Source organism: Amblyomma americanum, chromosome 1 (genome assembly GCF_052857255.1).
Source record: "Amblyomma americanum isolate KBUSLIRL-KWMA chromosome 1, ASM5285725v1, whole genome shotgun sequence".
Lineage (NCBI taxonomy): Eukaryota > Metazoa > Arthropoda > Arachnida > Ixodida > Ixodidae > Amblyomma > Amblyomma americanum.
The window spans coordinates 178,712,456-178,735,604 of NC_135497.1; the positions used below are offsets into that span (position 1 = coordinate 178,712,456).

The 23,149-nt window shown below is 47.7% G+C and overlaps 1 protein-coding gene across 1 annotated transcript in view; it reads left to right on the top strand.

Annotated features, from left to right (window-relative positions):
- LPCAT (lysophosphatidylcholine acyltransferase) overlaps positions 1-23,149 on the top strand; it is a 104,784-nt gene that overhangs the window by 53,527 nt on the left and 28,108 nt on the right. The window contains exons 2-10 of the mRNA XM_077647879.1: positions 870-1,009; positions 1,418-1,563; positions 6,286-6,503; positions 14,527-14,700; positions 18,186-18,244; positions 18,335-18,369; positions 19,002-19,056; positions 19,171-19,253; positions 22,352-22,474. Of these exons, the coding sequence (XP_077504005.1) occupies positions 870-1,009; positions 1,418-1,563; positions 6,286-6,503; positions 14,527-14,700; positions 18,186-18,244; positions 18,335-18,369; positions 19,002-19,056; positions 19,171-19,253; positions 22,352-22,474 (1,033 nt within the window). The remainder of the gene's footprint in view (positions 1-869; positions 1,010-1,417; positions 1,564-6,285; positions 6,504-14,526; positions 14,701-18,185; positions 18,245-18,334; positions 18,370-19,001; positions 19,057-19,170; positions 19,254-22,351; positions 22,475-23,149) is intronic.

Consider the following 23,149-nt stretch of genomic DNA (forward strand, 5'->3'; position numbering starts at 1 on the left):
TTTTCGCTTTATCTGTTCGTTTCTCACCGCAGGGGGGTGTTACGGTTCGTCTGTTTTTGTTTTGTTTTTGTCTGCCATGACACAAGAACAATTTCGTTAACATTTGAGTCAGAAAAAGAGCATTTTAACAACGGCACGTATAAGTTATGCTGCTTGACACGGTGGACCAATAGACGAAATTCTTGCTATTGTGATTGCGATAAGCGGGGTACTGAATGATGTGAATGTGTAGGACCAAGTGATGTCGGACCGCGAGCCGCCGCGGTGGCTGAGTGGTTATGGCGCTCGGCTGCTGGTCCGAAAGACGCGGGTTCGATCCCGGCCGCGGTGGTCGAATCACGATTGAGGCCAAATTCTATAGGCCCGTGTCAGTGCGATGTCAGTGCACGTTAAAGAACCCCAGGTGGTCGAAATTCCCGGAGCCATTCACTACGGCGTCTCTCATAGCCTTAGTCGCTTTGAGACGTTAAACCCCCATAAACTAAACTAAACTGATGCCGGACCGCAGCGGTGGCGAAGTGGTTGGGCATCCGCCTTGCATGCGGGAGGTGCGGGGTTCGATCCCCAGTGCCGCCGGGTACCCACCGGTGAAACAAGGGTGCGAGCTTTCCCCTGGGCTGGTGCTCGGCTTATTTAGGGTGAAATGCTTGGCAAAATGGGTCTTCGACCCCACCCTGAGAATTTGAAAATACCTTGTGCCATGGCGCTCTTTGGCCATAGATGCCCTTGCGCCATAAAATCCATGATCAGCATCATTATCATTAGTTATTACTGGACCTAGGAGAGGGGATTTCGCCTCGACCGATAGATATATGTTGGTATTTGTCTCGCAGTCGCTGCACTGTATGACCTGCGCTCATGTCTCGCAGACTACACACAACTGAAGGCTCCCGATGAGATCGACAACATGACGCGCCGGCTGATCGACGGCTCCTACTCACCGTCTGGGGACCTGGCGCCCAACCCGTTTCACTACCGCATCCACCTCACACGGGCCGACAAGATCAAGGTGCGTATGGCCTTTGGTTAATTTGCGTGGCACTTAAACTTTCGTGGTGGCATTGTTGAAGGTGCTAACCGCGCATTAGGTTTTACTGCTGTTGCTCGTTGCTGCTAGAAGGAGAAAAAAACCCATAAAGATAGACTTAAGTAGGGTGCTCTTTCGGGTATTGGGTCTATTGCCGTCCTGCGCGTACACCGAGACGGATGGCTGTCGGTAGTCTCGTAAGATGCGGATCCGTAACTTGTGCCTTTCCCGTGCAGGCAGGGTTGGACTTAACGGGCAACTCGTGCGTTAGGCGGATTAGTTCGAATGGAAATAGTTGGAACGGAGTTAGTTGGAATTAGTTGGGCGACCGTGGACGTCCGCTAAGCGCTCTGCGCCCGTTGTCGAGGTCATGCTCGCCTTATATCCCAGGTGGCCCTGATGTCTGTGATCGTGGTTCCAGTACGCATCGTGTTGATCATTTTCTTCCTGCTGCTCACCTGGCTGGGTTGCTACCTGGGCCAGCTGGGCCTCTCGCACAAGGACCGGACCGAGAAGCCCCTCACAGGATTCCGCAGGTGCGTCCTTCCGCCGCTGCCTGCATACCGTCGGGCGCGGAGCATGTTGCCGCCGCCGGCATGTCCTGCATGTGAACGCGAGTATCTCTGGCATGTTTTTGGTTGTATTCTATTTTTTTTCTCTGCATGTGTAGCTGTTTGTTAACGGACGAGAATGTTGCCGCAAAGGTGAAGCAAACCTCGCTACTCAGTGGCAGGCTTCGACTGACTCCTATCATTGAGGTACTACGTACTTTTCGCTGAGGCAGTCCAGGCAGCTCCCTATACTGACCCGCTGGGCAGGTTGGCGCTCCGGTACTCGGGCCTCGTTTCCTGCGCACAAGTTCGTTACCTGAACCTCTGTGTGTGTTACATGCCGTAGCTTTTGCATATATACGGTGGGAGTTCGGTAAGACATTGCGGGTAAATATGGCATGTATACGCAGTGAGTTTGACAAAGAGGGAACAAAATCTGTGCTCTTTTTCTCTTCTGTGTGCGTGTTTTCAGGGCAGAAGAAGCGGACGGGGATCCTTCCCGGCTGCCTGCGAGCTTAGTTTATTAGAGGTGTGCCCGAGGGAAAATATTTGCCGAGGACTACGGAGGGGGGGGGGACTTTAACCCCTTCCCTTATTGTCCCGAGCTGTACGCATTGCGTGCGCGGAATTCTCAGAGGTGCCTTTGCGCGTGTGCTCGGAGTGGCGCTTTCCTCTTGTTTGTCCTTTGCGCGCCGGTGAGGGCCAGGCTGAGAAGGGGGCGTTTCCTGCGCTCCGCGTTCTCCGCGAGCGGAGGAAACGCGCCTCTCCGGCCGACGGATGTTGCGTCTCCGAGGTCGCGCTGTTTGCACAGCTGTCGCGCGGAGCAGCCGGCTTTCCGGGCGCGCTCCGTTAACTCGGTTTCCTCCGAGGAGCCACCGCAGGGCCTGGACGTCGCCGCGTGCGTTGCCGTTCGAGCGCACCCCTCTCAGCCGCCGCCGTGGGCATGCACAGCAAACTAACGGGCGACGGCCGCCGCCCCGCGGCATGCCGCGCTTAATTATGGACGCAGGATTTTAAGCGACGACTTAATTAGAAGCCAGCCGGAGAGGGTAGCTATGTGCGTGCGTGCGCGCGCCACACCCGCGTTGTTTTCGTTACAGAATGCCGCGAGCCGGCTGACGCAGGTCCAGGAGGGCCGCACTTTTCTGCCTGATGTGTTCAGGATGGTCGATTGCTGCCTTACAGGGGCGCTTTCACCGATTCCCAGCTTCTGTTCGTAATTTTCTCTTTTAGCCGAAGACCTAGAGCCTTGTTGGGTAACTAGCGCTGGCACGCGAGCGTTTCTCTCTTTTTTGTCCATGGTCGTAAGCGCTAGTATAGAACCACTTGTAATTTTGCTTGGTGAAAGTGGGCAGTGGAAAATAGCCACTGAGCTTTCTCACCTATCTAATGGCGTAGTTTTCAGGTCTTACGCACGCAAACTGCCCATGCAACGTTACGGGTAAAGCTTTCTCAGCAAGGTGTCGGGCGGCTACTCATGTCCCCGGATGTTAATAGTCGAGCGAAAAGTTTTGCATTTCTCTTACCTTAGACGGGATATCACGCAGCACCAACAAGGTATTATCGTGGAAGAAGAGCGTCATTATCTTCGAAAACTGTCATCTCGAATATTATACCGCGTTTGCAGCATGCACGGGCACTTTAGCGTTGTATGTGTGTGTGTGTGTGGGGGGGGGGGGGGGGGGGGGCGGGCAAAACACTACATTTTGTTACTTAGTGCCCGCTAACTACTAAATGGGAAATCACTTGATTGATTGATTGATTGATTGATTTTAACTTGGCATTTAGCCGGTATGACCCGCCACGTATTCACTATAGTTGAGCTTAGGATTGAGTAGGCTGGCCTGTTCTGAACTAAGAAATTGAGAAGTGAGCCTTGGTGAATGAGAAAGTTGTCGAAAAGGCGCGAAATTCTGCATGCCACATTTTTTAAAACTATGCTGCTCAACCGACCTGGTGTCCTAGATTAGCGCAGGGTTTATTTATTTAAATTGCCTTATGCAAAGTATAAGAAGATTTGCGCCCCAGGTTCTTAAGAGATAATTATTTTAGCAGCAGGCTACACTTGGTGAAAAACACGGCATAGTCCGAACGTTCAAAGGAAAATACTGAATGCCGATTGGCGCGCAGAAGACACGAAGAAATCTTTGGAGAGACGCAAGCAGTACGGGTGCCCTCAAGCGTTTTGGTGTTCCCAAAGAAGAGTTAATATGAAAGGCAGGAGCTACATAGAAGATCTTGAAAACATCAGCTTCGCGCTCTGTTCGGCAGGCAAGAACGGGTATACTTGTACAACACATTCGAACAGTGAAGCTAGCTGTGTTTGGTGTGACCTACAGTCACTTTCAGAACCTCGTGTTTAGGTGCTACGAATTGAACGAAATTACATGTCCACTGAGCAGGTCTGAGCGATCGAACGGCCACAACTGTGACTCTAAAACAAAACGTTGCGACGAAGGGAGGAAATTCAGAAATATCACGTATCGAGGCTAATACGCGCAGAGCCCGGCGGTGAGAACAGCCTAGACTAGTGGGTCATGGAAAAAAGCAATGCCGGGTTCGGTCTGAGAGTACAATGTCTGTCATTCGAATATAGGCTTGCAGTGGTTGTCTAGATGTCCGTGGAGCCAGCTTCGTGGGCATCCACTGCAAGGATGAGCAATATCTTGATTTTGGAAGGGCGTCTCAGCTCGCCCCATGCATTGCCTCATTTTGCCCCGCGGGGCGGAGCAAAATGCGACATTTTGAAGTTTTTAGTGTCATTAAATTTTATTGTGTTCCACATCAGCTGACCTTATTCACTTTTCTTGAGCGTGATGCCAGTACGGTAGGAACAATTCGGCTATATTATTTTTTTTTGTGAAATCTGTGAATAATAAAAAGAAGGCGACGATTTGCAAATTTTTTTCTAGTTTCGCCCGACTCTCCCTATCAGAGTCCTTGCTCTGGTACTACGTCGCATGCGTACTGGAGCACGGTTCGCGCTGGACATCTTGTGTGCCCGGGGAAATGCGGCCATTCGACGGCAGCTAGCAACACTTCGCCAATGAGATCATCTAGCCTGCATATGTATTTCCCAACCCTTCTACGATACTTACTGGCTGTTAAACTGTTACGTGATCGCGCAGCATTAATGTCGTTCAAAAAAAGAAAAGGCAGAATGAAGTTGACATTCAATTTTCGTGCACCTGTAACGATAGGTTTGTGCGCTGCTGTTCCCTACGCATAGTTTAGTGAAAATAACGGGTGGAGGACGTTTGGGAAAACTTTCTCGCTTGAATGCATTCGCTGCTCAGTCGGCGTCCTTCCCGGCGCTTTGCACGGTGCTTTCGGCCTAGCTACCCGAACTACGCGTGCGCCCGCTGGCTGCGACATTCTGCCCGCAATGCTTCACCGGGCGGCGGTCTTTCAAGCGGGCGTCGGCCGTTACACGCGCGCGCCCCTTTGTGCGCGCCTGCTTGTCATGATTCATTTAGGGAGCTGCGGAACCCAACAACGAGTGAGCGCGCCGCCTAGTCGGACTGCCGTCGCGCGGCTGACAAATGCCGCTCCGCGGAACCGTGGCAGCCCACATTCAGTCGTCCGACTGCCTGGGCTGCTGACTCGCTGATAGAGAGTTCCCGAGAGGCGTCTTCCCCTCCTCGCGACCACCGCGAGCGCAGTTCGCTGAAAGGCTGACTCGGGACTGCATCCTGCGCATTCGCTGCGTCGGCCGCTGTAAATAGGTGCTTGCGTTTGGTCACAAAGCGTCGCTCTTGTTTCGTGCTGCTTTCATGAAGTTCGTTTATATTAATGTGCTGGGATGAGCGGCGACAGGCCTTTCGATATATATTGTGCTGTGTGCTGAAGTGTGCTGTTGTGAGATACTTTGTTTCACGTGATGACTGGATTATTGGACCCCGCGTCTTTGCCGCCAGTTTGATTCAGTTTTTAATTTTTCGCTTTTTGTTCTCTTTTTGTTCTTTTCTTTCCTCTTCCCCTTCTCCTGCATCTGTCGTGTTACTGATCCTCCATGGCCCCGCCCCCGTTTCTGGTCATTTCTCCCTTCCTCCTCGCACAACCTGGCAACCCTCTGCACCCGCCGTGGCCTGCTGGCGATTGTGGATCGAACGAACCGTGGACGATTGACACCGGTTGAATGCGGTCGTGTCTTCCCTTTTATTTTTTTCACGCCTTGCGACCTCCATGACGATGGTCTGTGTGCTTTTCTATCCTCACCTTGCTTGCCAACACTTTTGTTGCGTGTCTGCCGGAATAATAATGGTAACCACGTGAGCGGCCGCTCGTGCGAACCACCGCTCTACCACCGCTTCATTGTGCGGACGTTTGCGGCTCCTAACAAAACAATTAACCCATCAAACATGCGGCGTCGTGGCGAATTTACTCGTCATCGCGGGTGACGTGCGACTGACTCGTGACCGCGAACTGTCGTGCATCTCTTTACGAACCCATCCATCTAAATCAATTGCTGCCACTACGCACTGTGCATTCATTTCCCGGACATAAACTTCCTGCGATTTTTGGTGTCTGTGACGGCGATGTCAATGCAACTTCCGCTTGTTTTTTCGGCGCTGTGCTGGCGAAAACGTTGCTATCTGCGACACGCGCTGTACGGCCCACGTCGTCTCCGATGACCTAACCACGCGGACTGCGTCGTATCGGCGCACGGCTTGCCAAAAAAATTAACGGGGGCGGCCGTGGGAGCAGGGACTACCTGAAGCCCTTCTTGGCCTTCTTTCTGCGGCTCACGTTCGAGTGTGGCGGCCTAACGTACAGCTTCAAGGGCAAGCTGGCCTCTCAAAAGGAGGCGCCCGTGCTCGTGGTGGGGCCGCACTCGTCCCTGCTGGACGGCGTCGTCGTGCTGCTGCTGGGGGGGCTCACGCCAGTCGCCAAAGCCGGCTCCGAGAACGTGCCCATCTTCGGAAGTAAGCGTCCGAGTGGGTCGCGGTGGCTCTGGAAATGCGAGCAGAGCTCTCTCTCGCGCGTGACATGCAGCGGGCCGTTCTTTCGCTTCGCGAGGAGTTCGCTCCTGCCTGCGGACGAGCAGCGGCAGAGATGATGCGGACTGGCCCATGTATTGACGCGCGGCGACGTACGGAAAGCGAGTGCACGGCATGATTTCGCAAACGTCGCATATGGAAAGCGCGCTGCAGGACGTCAGCACTAAATGGCGCAACCATAGCGGTTTCCCGCAATGCGGGCAGTAACAAGACCACGCGAAGTAGCTGCTCGTTTGTCCGGCGCTGGACGTGGGATCGCAAAAAAAAAAAATGGAATTAGCCTAAAGAGAGCGTCGATCGAAGTGTGGATGCGACGCTGGCTTGGCTTTCCATGGTTGAAAGCCCGGACAGTCTTCGAGCCCGGTGTCCGCTCGCTCTTCTGTCCACCTTGAGCCGCACTGCGCACTAAGTTAGCCGGAATTTCTCCCACTGCGGTGCTTTCGAGCCAGGTCGCCCCTGGAGCGTCGGCCGTGAACGGTTGGTAAATGGAACGCTTCTCGTCGTAACGCGGCTTAAAAGTATAGTCGGTAAAATTACCCTGTAACGAGAGCAAACGGATCTTCGGTTCGACGTAATAAGTTTCACTTCTTCAAGAACGTGCTGGATTCAACATATGCCATGTGTAGTCGGACACAACTCGAGAACGAAGTGGCAGACTTTCCTCGAAGGAGGCTCTCAGCCAATGGCGTCGACTGATTGTGATGACGTTGTGGTTAATCCGATTAAGAATGGTTATTCTCCTTTCATCTGCAGCCCCCTGCGATGTCCAAGGGTATCAACCACGACGTCATGAGTATCGGTCGGCGCTATTGGTTGGAGGCCATCTTTTGCGGATCTTATGCCGCTTCGTACTGTATAGTTCTGTCCGACTATTAGGTATGCTAGGGCTTTGTACTGCGAGAGTCCTTTGCCGTTACTTATCTAGTGTTGTCAGGCTTGGGTCAAATATATGCGGTAGGCTCAAGCATATACAGTCATGTGCAAAAGTTTACGAGATGCGGATTCGCAGGTCAATGAAAGCAGGTCAGTGAAAAGCTTTGAAACACGAGGGGCCACGCGTGCTCCGTCATCTGAAGGAATGCCAGCTGACTGACTAGCGAGGCAACGCAGAAAATTTTTTCTTCGTGAATCCGCATCCAGCAAACTTTTCGTCCGTGACCGCACGTGTCGCGTACCGAGGTGAGCTTTTCCACGGGTACAAGCGTTCGTATGCTGCACACCTTGGTACGCGCGTCCTTACGCATGCCCAAGCATGCCTTAATGCTTGGCGAGCGCCGGCGCAAAGCAGACGAAGGCTACCAACGTGACATCGTGCCAGGACTGGGTCAGTGCTAATGAGACAGAATTTTTTCGCACTGCAGTGTTGCCCACTTGGCCTGCATGAAACTGCTCTTTTTCCGTTCTCGTCACGTTTTCCTGCTCACTTTTCCTCAGTTGCTCTTTTTCTTTTCTCTCTTTCATTGTCTCACTCGTTTGTTGGCTCTCTTAGTTCGTATACGTGAAAGTGCGTTGGTGTGGATTTTTGCCATGCGGGAGCGTTGTAAATCTTCTAAACTGGTGGAGGGAAGCGCAATGTTTGCACGGCATGCTACCTTCTGGGTTCACGTTATCATAACACAGGGTGTTTGTTTTCTTTGTTCGCTCTGTCATTGTCGCTGCGTCAACTATGTTTGATGTTGCTTGCGAAGTTCTCTTCCAACAGAATAGCGTTGCGTCTTGCAGTCTGTGTCTTCTCTGGGACTGCGTGAGCTCGTGTCCTTTTTGGCATTGACGGCTCTGTTGTCAGCTACGCGGAATTTGTACCTGTGGTTTGCAGCTAAAGCCAAACGGCAAAGAGAAAGCATGAACCAGAGCTGGCTTCGTTCTGAAATTGTTTTGCTGAGCGGCTTTGGTGGCTAGCCGAAGTTTAAAAACAGGCTGTTCTCAGAATGTTGTTATCGTTCCCGATTCGGAGTGTCTGGCTTGTGCGTTTGCCAGATTTGCTGCTAAGTTGTGAACACCGGCAACGCACGTATGTACAACAGGAGAAAGAAACAAAAAATGAAAATTGCTTGTGCTTGGAAGTGTTTCAGTTATAGCGTAAATTTCGTTGCGTTGGCTAGCCTAACGCCAATTTAATTCGTGCTGCTGTCGCGCACTTGCCTGTGAAGGGGTCCCGTGAAGCGTTGCTCGCTCAAGTAGACTGAAAAAATCCTCCCACTGGAGCAGCAATTTTAGAACAGTGATCTGGCGCACTTGCTCGCTGTAACTTTTCGGTCCGCTAATTTTGTACTTGTTGATCTCAGTCAGACGTGCCGCCCGGGCGCCACTCTCTTCCCGTCTATAGCTTCACCGCAAAACTGGGGCTTCTGACTGGAGCCCGTTAGTCGGCGAGCTGTCGCACCGCGGTCGTGGAGGCGTGGCGCCCTTGGCGGGCGGCTCGCTCGCAAGCCGGTACGGCTCGTGTGTGTGCGTGTGCGTGCGTGTGCGTGCGTGCGTATGTGTATGTGTATACATGGTGTCAGCGTCTCTATTTGCGTGGCGTCCGGGTGGCTGGCCGCAGGGTCATCCAAAGCTTGTCCCGGGGACTGCGTGCTCATGTGCGTGCGCTCCGCCGGCTTCGTGGTGCGGACGGTGGGGCGGCCCGCGGCCGCTCGCGAGGCGCCAATCCTGGTGGCAGCTCCGCACTCTTCGTTTTTCGACACGGTGGCCGCCATGCACGGCAGCCCAGTGCCTGCCGCCGTCGTGCGCTCCAAGAGCAAGGGCATGTTCTTCCTCGGCAGTACGTCTTGTCCGCGTCTCTTCTGTCTCTCCTCTCTTTTGGTGGTTGGGACTTGTGGTGTGCCGCTGCTTGGGTTCTTGGCACTAACCTCGCCTCTTAACTCTGCTGGCGGGACATGAGCGAAGGCGATGCTGCGTGGCGCATTGACAATGGTCTGATACCGCAGAGTTATGGCTGTCAGCCGCGGACGGAACACTTTCGCGCACGCTCAACAGGCAAGAAGTTTACTGCGCGCACCGCCTTTGCCTCATGTCTCTGCCGCGCAAGAATGCACATGGCAAGCTCTGGGTGCTGCATTATAGTCATTATAGTAATTGTCTGCAGCGTTATTACCGTTTGAGAAAGATTGTGTCGGCCTGGTGACACGTAGGCGTCACGTTGAGAAGCATTGGTGCAGCCGTCGCGAAGTTCGCCTGCTCTGTTACGTAACCCTGAAAACAGCGAAACCGAAACTACGTTGACCAGCTCATTTGCGCACTAAGACTGGGGCACGAACTGAGGCAACCGCTGTCGCTCACCTTGAATGAAGTAGCTGTTGACGTCCGCCATGTACCGCAGTTGCAGATTTTCAGACTGGGGGGATCTGCATTGTGCTGTGTATCGCACTTCTGAGCTGTAGTGCTCGTTTGCTCCGCATCACCATTTCGATAGGAATAGGGGGACCGAAACGCTATCCATTCCAGTAACATATCATGATGGCCTATGCACAATTGCACGACTGTTTGACGAAGTGCAAGGAAACATGCGATGGCTCAGGCTGTTTTTGCATGGTCGGCATTGAGCTGTTACTTCTCTAAGGGTAGACAGCTGGGCTAGTTGGGTTTGCATTATTATGGAACATGGTACCAGCGCCAGAAACAAGGACGAAGGGAGAAGACAGACAACACGAACGCCGGCGTTCGTGTTGTCTGTCTTCTCCCTTCGTCCTTGTTTCTTGCGCTGGTACCATGTTCCATAATAATGTTACTTCTCACCTGTATGCATTGAACATGTTTCATCTCTATGTACTAAGCAACATTTATCTTGTTACCGTCTATATATTTACATGATGTATGACAAACACCTTTAACACGGCTACGAAAATAATGCGAAAAATTGGTTTGCGCAACTCGTAGGGTAGGGCGCAAGGAAAAATAGCTAATGCCGCAACGCTTGAAAACATTCTAACCCACACCATTGGAGTGCGAAATGACTGCTGCGGAAGTACCTGATTTCAGTTTTTCTGTGCTGTGAAAAAAAAAAGGGGGGGGGGGGGGGCGGTGTGCGAGCGACTAATAACAGTTCGATGCGTATTGCTCCAGTTGCGATTTGCGATCGCTGCGCCCAACTTATCAGGATAGCGATTTATTTCTGATTGACTTTTACTTCGAATGTTCTTTTACTACTTTCGAGACAAATGATTTAACTTAGCAAACGTTTGGGTGTATATCGTGGGTTCTAGTACCAACTGAACATCGTCTAAATGTCAACGCTGAATGTGTTGTTTTGTAATCATTACTAAATATGTAAGCATGTTTGTTCACATGCTTGGTGGTAACGTGTGGGTTATCTTCAAAATCTGTTCGGACGTGGTGCACGAAAGCAACTAGAGCCTTCATGCAGAATTAATCGCATGCAAGGAACTTATAGTTCGACAAGCGTTCTCCCTTTCCGATTTCCTCAACAAACCCAAACTTACGGATGTTTTCCCATTTCCCCAGTATTGCATTGGACGTTTTGCATCGAGGTTCAGGCTACGAGGCGCTGGCTGTGAGATTTACGCAAGCGATAAGGACTGCGGCTGCTTGTCGCTATCAGGCGCCACAAGGGAAGCATACCGCTGGCCTGTATCGCACAGCCAACTTCTGCGTCGGTGCCCTGTCATCTTTTAAGCGGCAGCACACCGGGCTAAGTGATCTGTTCGTTCCTACACGGAACGTTTGAGAGCACTGCAATCGCGGCGCACAAGCGAGCATGTCACGTGCTTTTTTTTTTGTATTTCGCGGGCATCTGCAGCGGGCGATAAAAAGCCGATACGTAATACATGGAAAGTTAAAAACTGTTCAGTGAGACATTTCGAGGACCGTTCTACAACTTTCTCATTGGACTTTTTCGCCTATCTTCGTTCCTTGCGAAGTTGGTTAATTAATCTCGACTAATTATGCAATTAAACACAATACAAAAATAGTGTGAGTTTCTCCATACAATAGCCAGCAACATGCATTTGGTCGCGTCGTCTTAGTGCCGGCGGCATATTTTAAAACCCTGGCTAAATTTAGCTGGGACAAACTGTAGAGCCCTCCCCGCTGAAGCGCACGCCTACAAGGCACCAAGAAAACCAGCATTAATCTAATCAGAGTAAGCGTGAAAGAAATTTTCGCTCAGCCTCATAAAGAAAAACTGAAGTGTCACTGACGCAGCTCGAACCCGCTTTTTTTTACGCAAAAGGCTTCCAGAGTTTCACAAGCCGTCTGCTGTCTGCCGCTAACCAGAATCCTCACATCGCGAAGGATTCCAAAACGCCGCTGGTATCACGGTAGATAATTTTTTAGCCCGTTTAGAATTTTATCTTCGTATCACTAATATCTCTTTTGACGAGCAGCCTTACTCGAAAAAGAAAGGCATCTGCATTGGCTCTTGCATAGCCCCTATACTTTGCAACATTTTTTTTATCATTTGCCGCCGCGGTGGCTCTGTGATTATGGCGCTCGGCTGCTGACCCGAAAGACGCGGGCTCGATCTCGGCCGCGGCGGTCCAATTTCGATGGAGGCGAAATTCTAGAGGCCCGCGTACTGTTGCGCGCTGTCAGTGCAGGTTAAAGAACCCCAGGTGGTGGAAATTTCCGGAGCCCCTCACTATGGCGTCCCTCATAGCCTGAGTCGCTTTGGGACGTTAAACCCCCATAAACCATCCTTTTATCATTCATCGATCGCTTTTTGCACGATCGTTTTAATCATTTAATAATGACAACGTTCTTAAAGTGTTTCGCTACATGGACGACTTTTTAATTGTTTTAAACAAGCAACGGACTCTGTCGACTGAGACAACTGTGAACAGTGTTTTAGATGACCTACTAGGAAAAGAGCTAACGTTTACTTTTGAACTACCGGATAGTTGCGTGCTTCAGTTTTTCGATTTACATTTAAAGTTTTTAGATGGGCACTTCTGCTGAGTTTATTCCCCTCTTGCGCCAAAGGGTCTCTTGCCATATAATTCTGCCCACTCAGAAGTTGTGAAAAGGGGCATCGCAACCCTCTGCTTAATTGGAGTCCTAGCTCCAGAAGTCGTGCGTAGATGCGATGCAAGCTAGCTTTTATAATAAATTGGACAGGCCTGTTGAACCCGGCTTCCCCGAGTCGGTCTTGGTGGCCGAAATACTTCTGTCCTGTGGCCGAAATACTTCTGAAGAAGGTGAAGGCTGGAGCAAGCAGAAAGGAACCGGCGGGAAATGAGAGGCCTGTAGTGGTACCTTACAGTCACAAAGTCACACACGGCCTGAAGAAAGTGGCAAACCGGTTTAATGTACCGGCGGTTTTCTCTGCTCCCCGCAAGCTTGACCAGCTAAGCCGTCGCATATAACTTGCGAAAGCCAAAAGGTCGGCTGTCAAAAGGAGACATGTGCAGCGTTTCGTAAAGTGCGCCACTAACGTTGTCTGTGAAATTCCGCTGTCCTGCGGAAAATCCTATATTGGGCAGACGGGACGTTGCGTGAATGACCGACTTAGGGAACATGCAAAAGATATTGACAAGAATGAGGGGGAGAGACTTGTCGAACACTGTAGGGCTTGCACCAATTGTACACCACGATTCCACGATGTGAGGATTCTGGATAGAGGCAGACAGCAGACGGCTCGTGAAACTCTGGAAGCCTATCAAAAAAGCGGGTCCGAGCTGTGTCAGTCATACTTCAGTTTTTCTTTATGAGGCTGAGCGGAAATTTCTTTTACGCCTACTCTGATTAAATTGGTGCTTGATTTCTTGTTGCCTTGTACGCATGTGCTTCAGCAGGGAGGGCTGTATATGTCGACTGCTTTCACCTGATTAAACAGTTGTAGTAGGTTCCCGTGTTGTCTTATTTCTTGTGTGTGTCTTCGTTGTGCTGAAAATGCCGGTAATATGTCTGAAATCCAACTAGCTCAGCTGTTAACTCTCTTAACACAAAAGGCAAAGAAGCGAATGTAACACCATGGGTGCCCTTACGAGAGTTGACACCTTTTGAAAATTTTGTTCGAAACATTGCGGACAAGAAGCCTCGGGGAGCAGCTTTAAATGCGGTCTGTATTATTAACCGGCAAATTGCTTTTATCGTTGGCCTTTCCCATGCATTTTCTTCGAGTGAGAACGCGTGACTGCCATGACGGAATGTTTTCGGTAAATGCGGCATTGGCTGTTTGATTTGCTCTTCTGGGTGTTCAAGCATTTCATTGATAGCCTATGAAGCTTCGACATGAACAGCGTCGCTTACTGGCACTGAGGAACGACTACTGTAAAGTCTGCTGGGGAAGTTTAAGAGTGCTTGATTTCGCATATAGCGGTTCGTTCTTTGGTTTGGGTGGCTGTTGCCTGTTATGTATATGCCCAATTGCCGTGCCCCAGTCGCCCATTCGATTTTGATTGCCGTATTGCCATAACGCTTCACATGAGACATTGTACAGGTGGGAACAGATGCAAACTGAACACAAGTGCACTCATGGGTTGCCCATAAGTGGCAGCGTCACTAATTTGGTAGCACATAACACACTGTGACTCTCCAATTTCTGTCCTGGTGGACAGAAGCAAACGCTGTTAACAGAGCAGCGGGCTCTGCTTTCTTGCGCGCCCGTATTTTTTGTGCAGCGGCGGCACTTTGCGGTGGCTTCGCGAGCACGCTGGAGCCCTCTCAGCGAGTTCGCATGCGTATGGGAGTGCTAAATAAATTTTGTCAATGCCCGATACCTCTGAAACGCTGTCTTATCTGATTCTAAGAGGATTCTGGTGTGGGCTAGTTGGTTCATACTTTCTACGACACAGATTGGCACAGTGCAACGGAACGAGGACAAGAAGAAACACGAAACCCCCTGTGTTTCGTGTTTCTTCTTCTCGTCCCGTTGCGCTGTGTCAATCTGTATCTGATTCCCGGCCATGGTTTGTGTGTGCGTTTCGGTGGCATCCCTCATTTGCAAGACGAGTGTCTAACAGGCCGCGGGCCCTCATTGTGTGCCCGGCAGCCATCTTGAACTTCACTCAGCCGGTGTACGTGAAGCGGAGCGACCCCAACTCACGCCAGAACACGGTGCGCGAGATCACCCGCCGGGCCACCTCCAAGGAACCTTGGTCCCAGGTGATCATCTTCCCCGAGGGCACCTGCACCAACCGCACTTGCCTCATCTCCTTCAAGCTCGGTTAGTGGCCCCCTCCAGACCGGGTTGCAGACGCGCGATGTCGTCCCAGTGCAATGTGTCTCACTTGTTTGACTTCCAGGCCTTCCTGAGCGCTTAGAACTGTAGCAGTCCTCCATCTGGAAACCATTCCTTTCAGCTTGAAACCACTCCTTTTGTTTCCAGCTAGAAAATTCCATTTCCAGCCGGATTATTAACTGAGCCGGACATCGTGTTCGGGATGGCATTTTGATTCCAGCTGGAAAATTTCCACTTTCAGTTGTTATCACTGGCCAGGCCACAATTCTTGGCGTACTGTATTACTCTGCTAGCCAGTCACAAAAGTGAACGAAATCAGCTGTTTAATGTGACTTTATTAAGCAAGCCAGTTATCAAAATTCCTAGAGCTTACAACTTTTCCTCGTGATTAGCTTCTTGTTCAGGTGAGAAGAGAAGTTTTAACAACGGACTACTTTTTTGTCGTGGAGGAATTCTGTGCGCCGATGCTAAATGTGGGCAGAGCTTCACTGCAGATTAAGGTGTATCCGACTTATAGCTGGAACCACTTCCACTTCCAGCTGTGGAAACGTCACTCCAGCTGGAGGAGTGTTTTTCCAGTTGGAATGGGTAACCGCGGAGACAGCAGCGGCATCCCGAGGTGTGCAGATTGATGAGCAAAAGTTTGCTGGCTCGATCCCTGCTGCCACGGCAACTGAATTTCGATGGAGATAAAATACGAAAAAAAAAAACGCCTGCGTACTGGCAACCCATGCAGATAATGGGTACCCCTGACGAAAGTCTTCCGCGTCTCCATTCTCATCTCGGTTACCAGTACACGGGCGTTTTTTTTTTTTTGCATTTTATCTCCATCGAAATTCAGTTGCCGTGGCAGCAGGGATCGCACCAGCAAACTTTTGCTCATGGCTCTGAACACCTCGGGCTGCTGCTCCCTCGGTGTTCACACAGCTAACTGACTGGCCTCCGTACTGACGCAGCAGCTACGGGGCCTAAAACGTTTGTTTTTGGTGACCATTTATCAACATCGTTGAGCCTGTAGTCGGATACATCTTAAGTCTGCAGTGAAGCTCCGCCCACATTCGGGACCGGCGCACAGAATTCCTCCACGACAAAAATGTAGGCCGTTAAAACTTCTCTTGTCACCTAAACAAGAAGCTAACGATGAGAAAAAAGTTATAAGCTGTAGAATTTTGATACCTGGCTTGTTTAATAAAGTCAAATATTAAAAAGCTGATTTCGTTCACTTTTGTGACTGGCTAGCGGAATAATACAGTACGCCGCGGACCGTGGCCCAGTGTTAACAACTGCTGTTTTTTTAAGTTGTATCGTGGCCTTGGTGATGGCCGTGATACTGCACGCCAATAGTTAGAATGGTTGTGTCGCATGCCAGTTTCGGCGTGACAACTTAACTCAAGACGACAGGAGAAAATTTATAGTACGATATGTGCTCCGTCCTGTGTCCTTTTACGCAGTTGTTGCCGCCCTTGCTGTGCTGCACGGTTTGCCCTGCGGCCGTCTTGCACACTGCTGCAGTGTTTCTGAAAAATCGGTTGCCGAAAGACAGGGCTTCCGGTCCGTTGGCAGGGCGCGCGCCTATTACGTGCGATCGTTCCTGCGCGCTTTAAAGTGACACCAGTGATACCTATGTACGGAGGAGACTGTCTTCTGGGAGAGTGCTTTTAGTGGGACTAGGGAGGGGCGAGCATTGCAGCTATCGCTGGCACTTTTTCACCCCGCGGAACGGCTGTAAAAATGCTGTTTTTTTTTTTTTCAGCGGTAGTGTTCTTGTTTCACGTGTTTCATTTAGATACAAGAGAAACGCATTGTCTGTGGTCAAGGACTAAGAAAAAACAAGCGAACTGCCGAACATCGCCGCTGCCATGATATAGCGACTCCCGATATGTACACGCACGTGAGGTAGCTTTCCCGCACTTTTTCAAGTTTTGCGGGAAAGAAGACTTGCGTGAACCTTCGCGCATTTTGAATCCGATGTGAACGCGGCGTAGCGATCGCAACCGAAAAATGAGGCCTGCTGCCGGCCAAGGAGAATGATGCGCAGAAAGACCGGCACATGGGCGCTTTCTAGAAGGTGCCTAGCTGCAGTTCAGGTCATGCGGTCTACGTGGGATGGGGTGGAAAGCGCATTGCTGCATATATCGCTCCGCACGAAGGCGATAGGTCTGGGAGTTCACTATAATGATATAGCTGCATGGAGGACTCGTAATACGTCGTGACAAAAAAAGCGGCCGCATTCATGTGCTGTAAAGGGCACTCCTGCCCAATAGACCTATAAATGAGTTGGTAAGTGAGCGCTCGCCTGGCCGCGCTGAGAGGCTCTTGCAATGCTGCTTTCGCTGCAAGGCTGCGAGAGCCTCTTGAGCTTCGGAGCATCAGCTAGCGAGGAGCGAAGCTGGACCAGTGATTCTCCATACCGTAACCAAAAGTTCCCTTAATTTAATCCAAAGATTCCTAAATTCCCCTTTTTTCCTACAGCATGCCAGTTCGGAAATACCACCATTAAAAAAAGGCGTGGAAATTTTGGTTCTTAAAAGAACCCTGAAACACCTTCCGAGGAGCGTACATTAACTCGCACAATCACACATTGTGTTGTCATTAACTGAGCCAAATAATACACAATTCTACATGCTGCAGAGAGCGCGCATGGGTTTTTTTGCAGCATGTAGAATCGCACGCGAAAGTCAGCGAGCCCTTTCCAGCGACTTTTTGAAACTATTGCTCTCTGCCATGGCGCGCATCTGCGTATGTCGGTGAACAAAAGTTGAAGAGAAGTTGCAAAAAAAATTATTGTAGTTTAACGCAGAATAACCTAGGCACTTTTATTTGTATGGTAATTACAGGCCAGACGTATGTTATATAGCACTGCATGAATAAAATTATGTATGTTTTTATTACTAATTTTATTGATTTACTTTTTACTGAAGCATATTTACTCATGAGTTTTGAAATTTTGTCAAGGTGCATATGTTTCATAATTTGATATTATTGCTGCACATTGTAAAAAAACATGCTAAGGCAATTCAGAGATAAGGTAGGAAGTACTGCACTAATACTTGCAAAGAACCCTTGCTGAACTGCCAGAATACGTTTCTTCTGTGAACTGCATCTTCTAGACTGAGCAAAACAATGCATTTGTCCAGTTGGTTAGAGTGCATATGGAAGATACAGAAGCAAGAAATGGGGTCTATGTCAAGTGAATTTTCTTTTTAGACATTCCAGAAGCAAAAGTGACGAGGTTTGAACATACTTTATGCTCTTCATTGTTGTAATTCCTGGTGCCTGGCGAACAACAGGGCTGATGAAGCATATTATTGTGAGCTGAATGCCAGGTCACCTTTTTGAGAAAATTTTGTGATGAGAAAGAGGAAGAGGTCATAGAGTATTTTTGTAGGTGTCTGGCATAGAAACAGAAAGGTACAGATTTTTAGTTTGAAATAAAGTATTTAACATGGACCATTGTTTTACTCGTCTAGGTGCCTTTGTTCCTGGAGTCCCTATTCAGCCTGTTCTGATTCGGTACCCAAATGAACTGGTATGTTCTTTTTGTAAAGGGGGAATTAATGGTGTGGAATTAGTATTATGTAGCAGTAAATCAAATGGTGAACATGATTCTTGTTTTCAGAACACACTCATATGGACTTGGGATGGCCCTTCTGCGTAAGTGCAACCTGAGCTAACTTATTTTAGGTAGAGGCTGATGTAAATGTATCAGGAATGCTTGTTCTGGTTTTTGCTACTTTTTCTTCAGTATATGCAGTGGAATTTGGTGCATGCAATTAAGGAAACAGATTTTATAAAGTGAGTAAGTAGATTATAACTGCCTTGCAAAATAGTGGTAAAGGTTCATACTGTTTGAAGTGTTTTGGTTCGTCTTTGCAATCACAGCACCATGTAGTATATGCTAGCAAGAAGTGATGACTTAATGGAAAGCAAGCTATTTGTAGGATATTTTTGAGATGGTATGTGAATGATCATTACAGCACAAACTTTAATAAGAGTCAGGAGAAAAGCATAAGTCCGCTGTCCAAAGTTTCAAGTTTCTTCCAGGAGACATGTGATTGCGATTTTTTTTCAGTAACATTTTATGTAAACTGAGTAGTCTCACAAAGCGTAGTCATATATTGAACAACTCAGTGTAAGAACCATTTGTCATTTCATGGAAGGAGAGAGGAGTGCACTTTATACAGATTGCACTGGAAAAAATTATAAAATTACCTATCTCTGTCAGGGCTAGATGAAAGGCCAGGTTTTAAGGTTATTCATATTGCTTTCTTGGTTATTAATTCCAGTTTTGAGACCCTATGGTTGACCTTGTGCCAACTTCGAACGCATATGGAGATTGAGGTAAATCATTTTAGTTGCTCGCATGAGACACTTTGCGTACAAAGGGTTTCCCTCATGCTTTATGTTTCATGTTATTTTGTTTTCACTGATGCCAGGATGTCCTTGTCTTTTCAGTATCTTCCTGTCTATGTCCCAAGTGAAAGGGAGAAGAAAGACCCCAAGCTTTATGCTGAAAACGTCCGCTGCCTAATGGCCAAGTAAGGAATTTTTCTTTGTGTGTTATGGCAGCATACTTGACCTCCCTTTGCACATATGAAAGCATATGCGGTTAGAGAGCTGTGTGCTCAGTTTTGGTCTCACATAGAGTCATTTTTTTTTTTATAGAATTGAGGGCTGAAGTGGTCGTGGTCGTAGGGTCTTTTGGCTACTTTTGACGCTACATGAACTGTTGACTTGAGCAGGCATGGTGACTCTGGTCTTTTTTATTTTCATGTTACATATTACCACAAAGCCTTGAGCACAAACCTCGGCTACTTATGCCTTGAAGTGTTGATTTCCTTGAACTTTTACGTCGGATCCTTGCATGCTAGATTGCAGAGGTCAAATCAGTGCCTGATATAGCAAGCATTTGCAACTTGCTTGTCTGACTTTGCGATTTCAGTGTTGCTTTGTGGCAAATTGGCAGTAGCGATATTTTCCTGGTGCTCAGTTATGTACTGTGGTAATACTGGTATTGTTATTTGTATCATGCAGAATCACTTTTTTATGTTTTGCAAATTGGTGCTCACAGAGAGTTGAATGAAGGTGTAATCATAATTATGTTGAGTTACATATTGAGCCCAGATTGAAAATATTTAGGCTCATGCTAGAGCTTGGAAAGACACTTTTAAATGGTATCTTAAAATAGAGACAGTATTGTCTTGGTAACATATATCAGATGAACATACAAAATACAAACAAAAAATGATGGTCGATTTGCATAGTTAGGCCAGATGCAAATTAGGTGCGCTAGCAGTTTGGTTTTCACTTCGGTTCTGGAGCCGCCACTGTGTCTCAGTGATTAAGACGCTTGGCTGCTGACCCGAAAGATGCAAGTTCTAGTATCCCGGCCACGGCGATCGAATTTCGATGGAGGTGAAATCCTAGAGGCCCGTGTACTGTGCGATGTCAGTGCACATTAAAGAACTCCAGGTTGTCACAATTTCCGAAGCCCTTCTCTACGATGTCCCCCATAGGCTGTGAGTCGCTTTGGGACGTTAAACCCCATAGACCATAAACCATAAAACTTCGGTTCTGGTGTCCAGATCCAGGGTTCACGGATTCGGATAGCAGTAATGGTTTAATGTCCATATATGCGGAATCGGTCACTGTCTATATTCGTAGATCCCTGGGTGTCTTCCTACCACTCCTGGAGCAGTGGTACAGCGGTCAAGCGATGGGCCACTGCTGCCATCGGCGGCACATGGGTTGCTTGTGTTGGGTTGCAACCCACGTTGCTCTTCCTGAGCGGCTCACAATTCACAATTAATTGAGCTGCCGCCTGACACGGTGGGCAGGTTGCTACACACACACACATACCTGGGCAGGTTACCCACCACCCGGATGGTAGGTGAGCAGCCTGCCACAAAACTGGCTTCAGACAGACAAACACACAATGGCTAAATGTGGGTGGAATGGCCACTATAGGTGCTAGCGCACTAAAAATGTATTGGATATGGCTGCTTCCATTGTCATGTCTGTACTTTAAGCATTCCTCTATGTGCTGTTGCAGTTCGGACATGAGCTGATGCAAGCAAATTGGCTTCCAAATGGAATGCATTTTATCATATTGCAATGTTTATTATTTTTTCCAAGTAAGGTGGGAAAATTTTTACGCATTTAATTCTAAGGAATTCTTGAAGTGCTTGCAGTCACATTATGCAGCTGTGCTTAACATGCTTCAAGTCTGCCTCTGTGCTCTACTTTATAAAAGGCATTACATTCCTTGTTGTACATCCAGTCAGCTGCAACGAAGATTGAAGCACATTACTTCAGTACAAATAGTTTTCTCATGAAATGAGACATGAGCAGCACAATTCAATGGTAGTTTCATTATTATGCCAGTTTGTTAGTTTGTCTGCCTGTTCTATTGAGATGCCGATTTGCAGAATTTGCTGTCATAGAGGTCAGCCAGTAGTTTGCAGCCAGTAATATGCTTCTAGAAAATGCTTGCTGAGTTGTTAATAAGGTAATTGCAAGATTCGAGCAGGATGGATATCATTCAATCCCAAACAGTTGCCAAACAATAATCAGAAGTGGCTTTTCATGGTAACATAGGGCTTTTTACGCTTCAGGGTCAAGAGTAGCCACATTCTCCTAATGCAATGCTCTGTAAATGTCGAATTTTATATAAAATAATATTGGATCCTTGATTGCGGTACACTGCTAAAGTACTTACATTTGCAATCAGTACTGCTTCACTCTTTCTTTAAATTAAAATTCTCAAAAGATATGGCTTGCAATCATGGAGTTCTTAATTTCACATTAATACAGGAGTACTGCCAAAGAAATATAGAGCAGCCAACTCAGATTGTCTGCAGTATGTTTATATAATTTAATAGTTCGAATAATTAGACATCGTTCCTAATGCCTCACAGTGCTTTGTTATTTTCAGTTTTTTCTTCTCCCACATCTGTGTTATTTTCTCATCATTCAGTACTGGAGTAAGGGAAATCAGTGGGCTGTCCTAATTGATCAGGTGTGTCATGTGAATAATAGGCATACCCATAGCCTCCTTTATGGCACCTGTACCTCATGAGAGCTCGCAATTATAGTGAAACCATGAAAATTTTGTTTTATTTATTTATATTTATCTGTTTATTTTTTATTTCACAATACTGCAGCCTAGAATTGGCCTAAGCAGGAGGGGCATCAAAAAGACAAATCAGAACGCCACATGAAAAAAAAACATACATTGCATGCCACACACAACAAGATGAAATTTAAAAGATGTCATAGCAAAAACAAATATCAATGCATACTAAAAATCAGTAAAGTCGCTTCCTTTCTAGAGAAGAAATATTTATATTAAGTTGCAATGAGGTATCTTTCCAGTGTAAGAATAGTATTTTGAAATTGGAGTTTCTTTTGTGGTGTTGAGGCTGTTCAGAAGATCTAATCTACCTGTCAAGTAATTCTTTATGGCACACCTTTCTTGCTTCTGTCTGTGCTTGTGTAAACATGAATATGTGAAGGAATAACTTGTATATTATATAGTTTTGTGCGTTAAAATATTGTTTTTGGAAAATTAGAGTAATGTGCAAAATTGTTATATTGGTTGTCATTGGGTATAAAAGGTGCCCTTTAATATTTCAAGGGCCCTGGGGATACCACTTTCATCATACTCTTATGATGATCTTAAGCATGTGGATATGGAGGACAGTGCCCGTGGAAAGACAGTAGTATGCAGTCGCCTGAAGCATCTTATCAGTAGGAATCGGTAAGCTTTTTTACTCATTTTGCAACAGCCTCGTCAAAGTGTATAACTTGTTTTCTCTTGCAGTTTTCTGTGCATGTATGGCTGATATGTGACTCTTAGAATGACTGAGCTTTGAAGGCTGTTAAAAATAATTAACTTTGCCTGATAAGTTGTAATACAATTTTCTATCCACTACTTATCGTAAATGATTTCAACTTTTTTTTTTAGGAATTGAACAGCTTGTTGCATTTCATAGAAATACCAGCATGCTCTTGCTCTCTGAATAAATAAAAAGCTCGATTTGATATAGCTAGGACCGCACTCTTTAAGAAAATTGCACATAGAGTATCGGTATGCATTTGATGCCCTCCTTGCACCCTAAATATTATGCTTGCTTAATTTTTTCCTCTTGAATCTTTGTAAGAGAGTCTTGGTGCCCTGTAATAATAAGCACTTGCTTTCTCCATCTATGCATATGAAGCGCATGGTAACAAATTATAAACCAAATAGATCTGATGTGATTTGAGGTCACATTCAGTGAGGAAAAGCACCCTAGAATAACATGTACGAAACACTCAATGCTGTAAAAAAAGTATACAGGACAGTTGACATCACTTAGGCATACTGATCTGGAAATTAACACTATTAACACCTGTGGGAACGTTGAAAAGGTTGTTTGGCTTTTTCTTTGCTTTG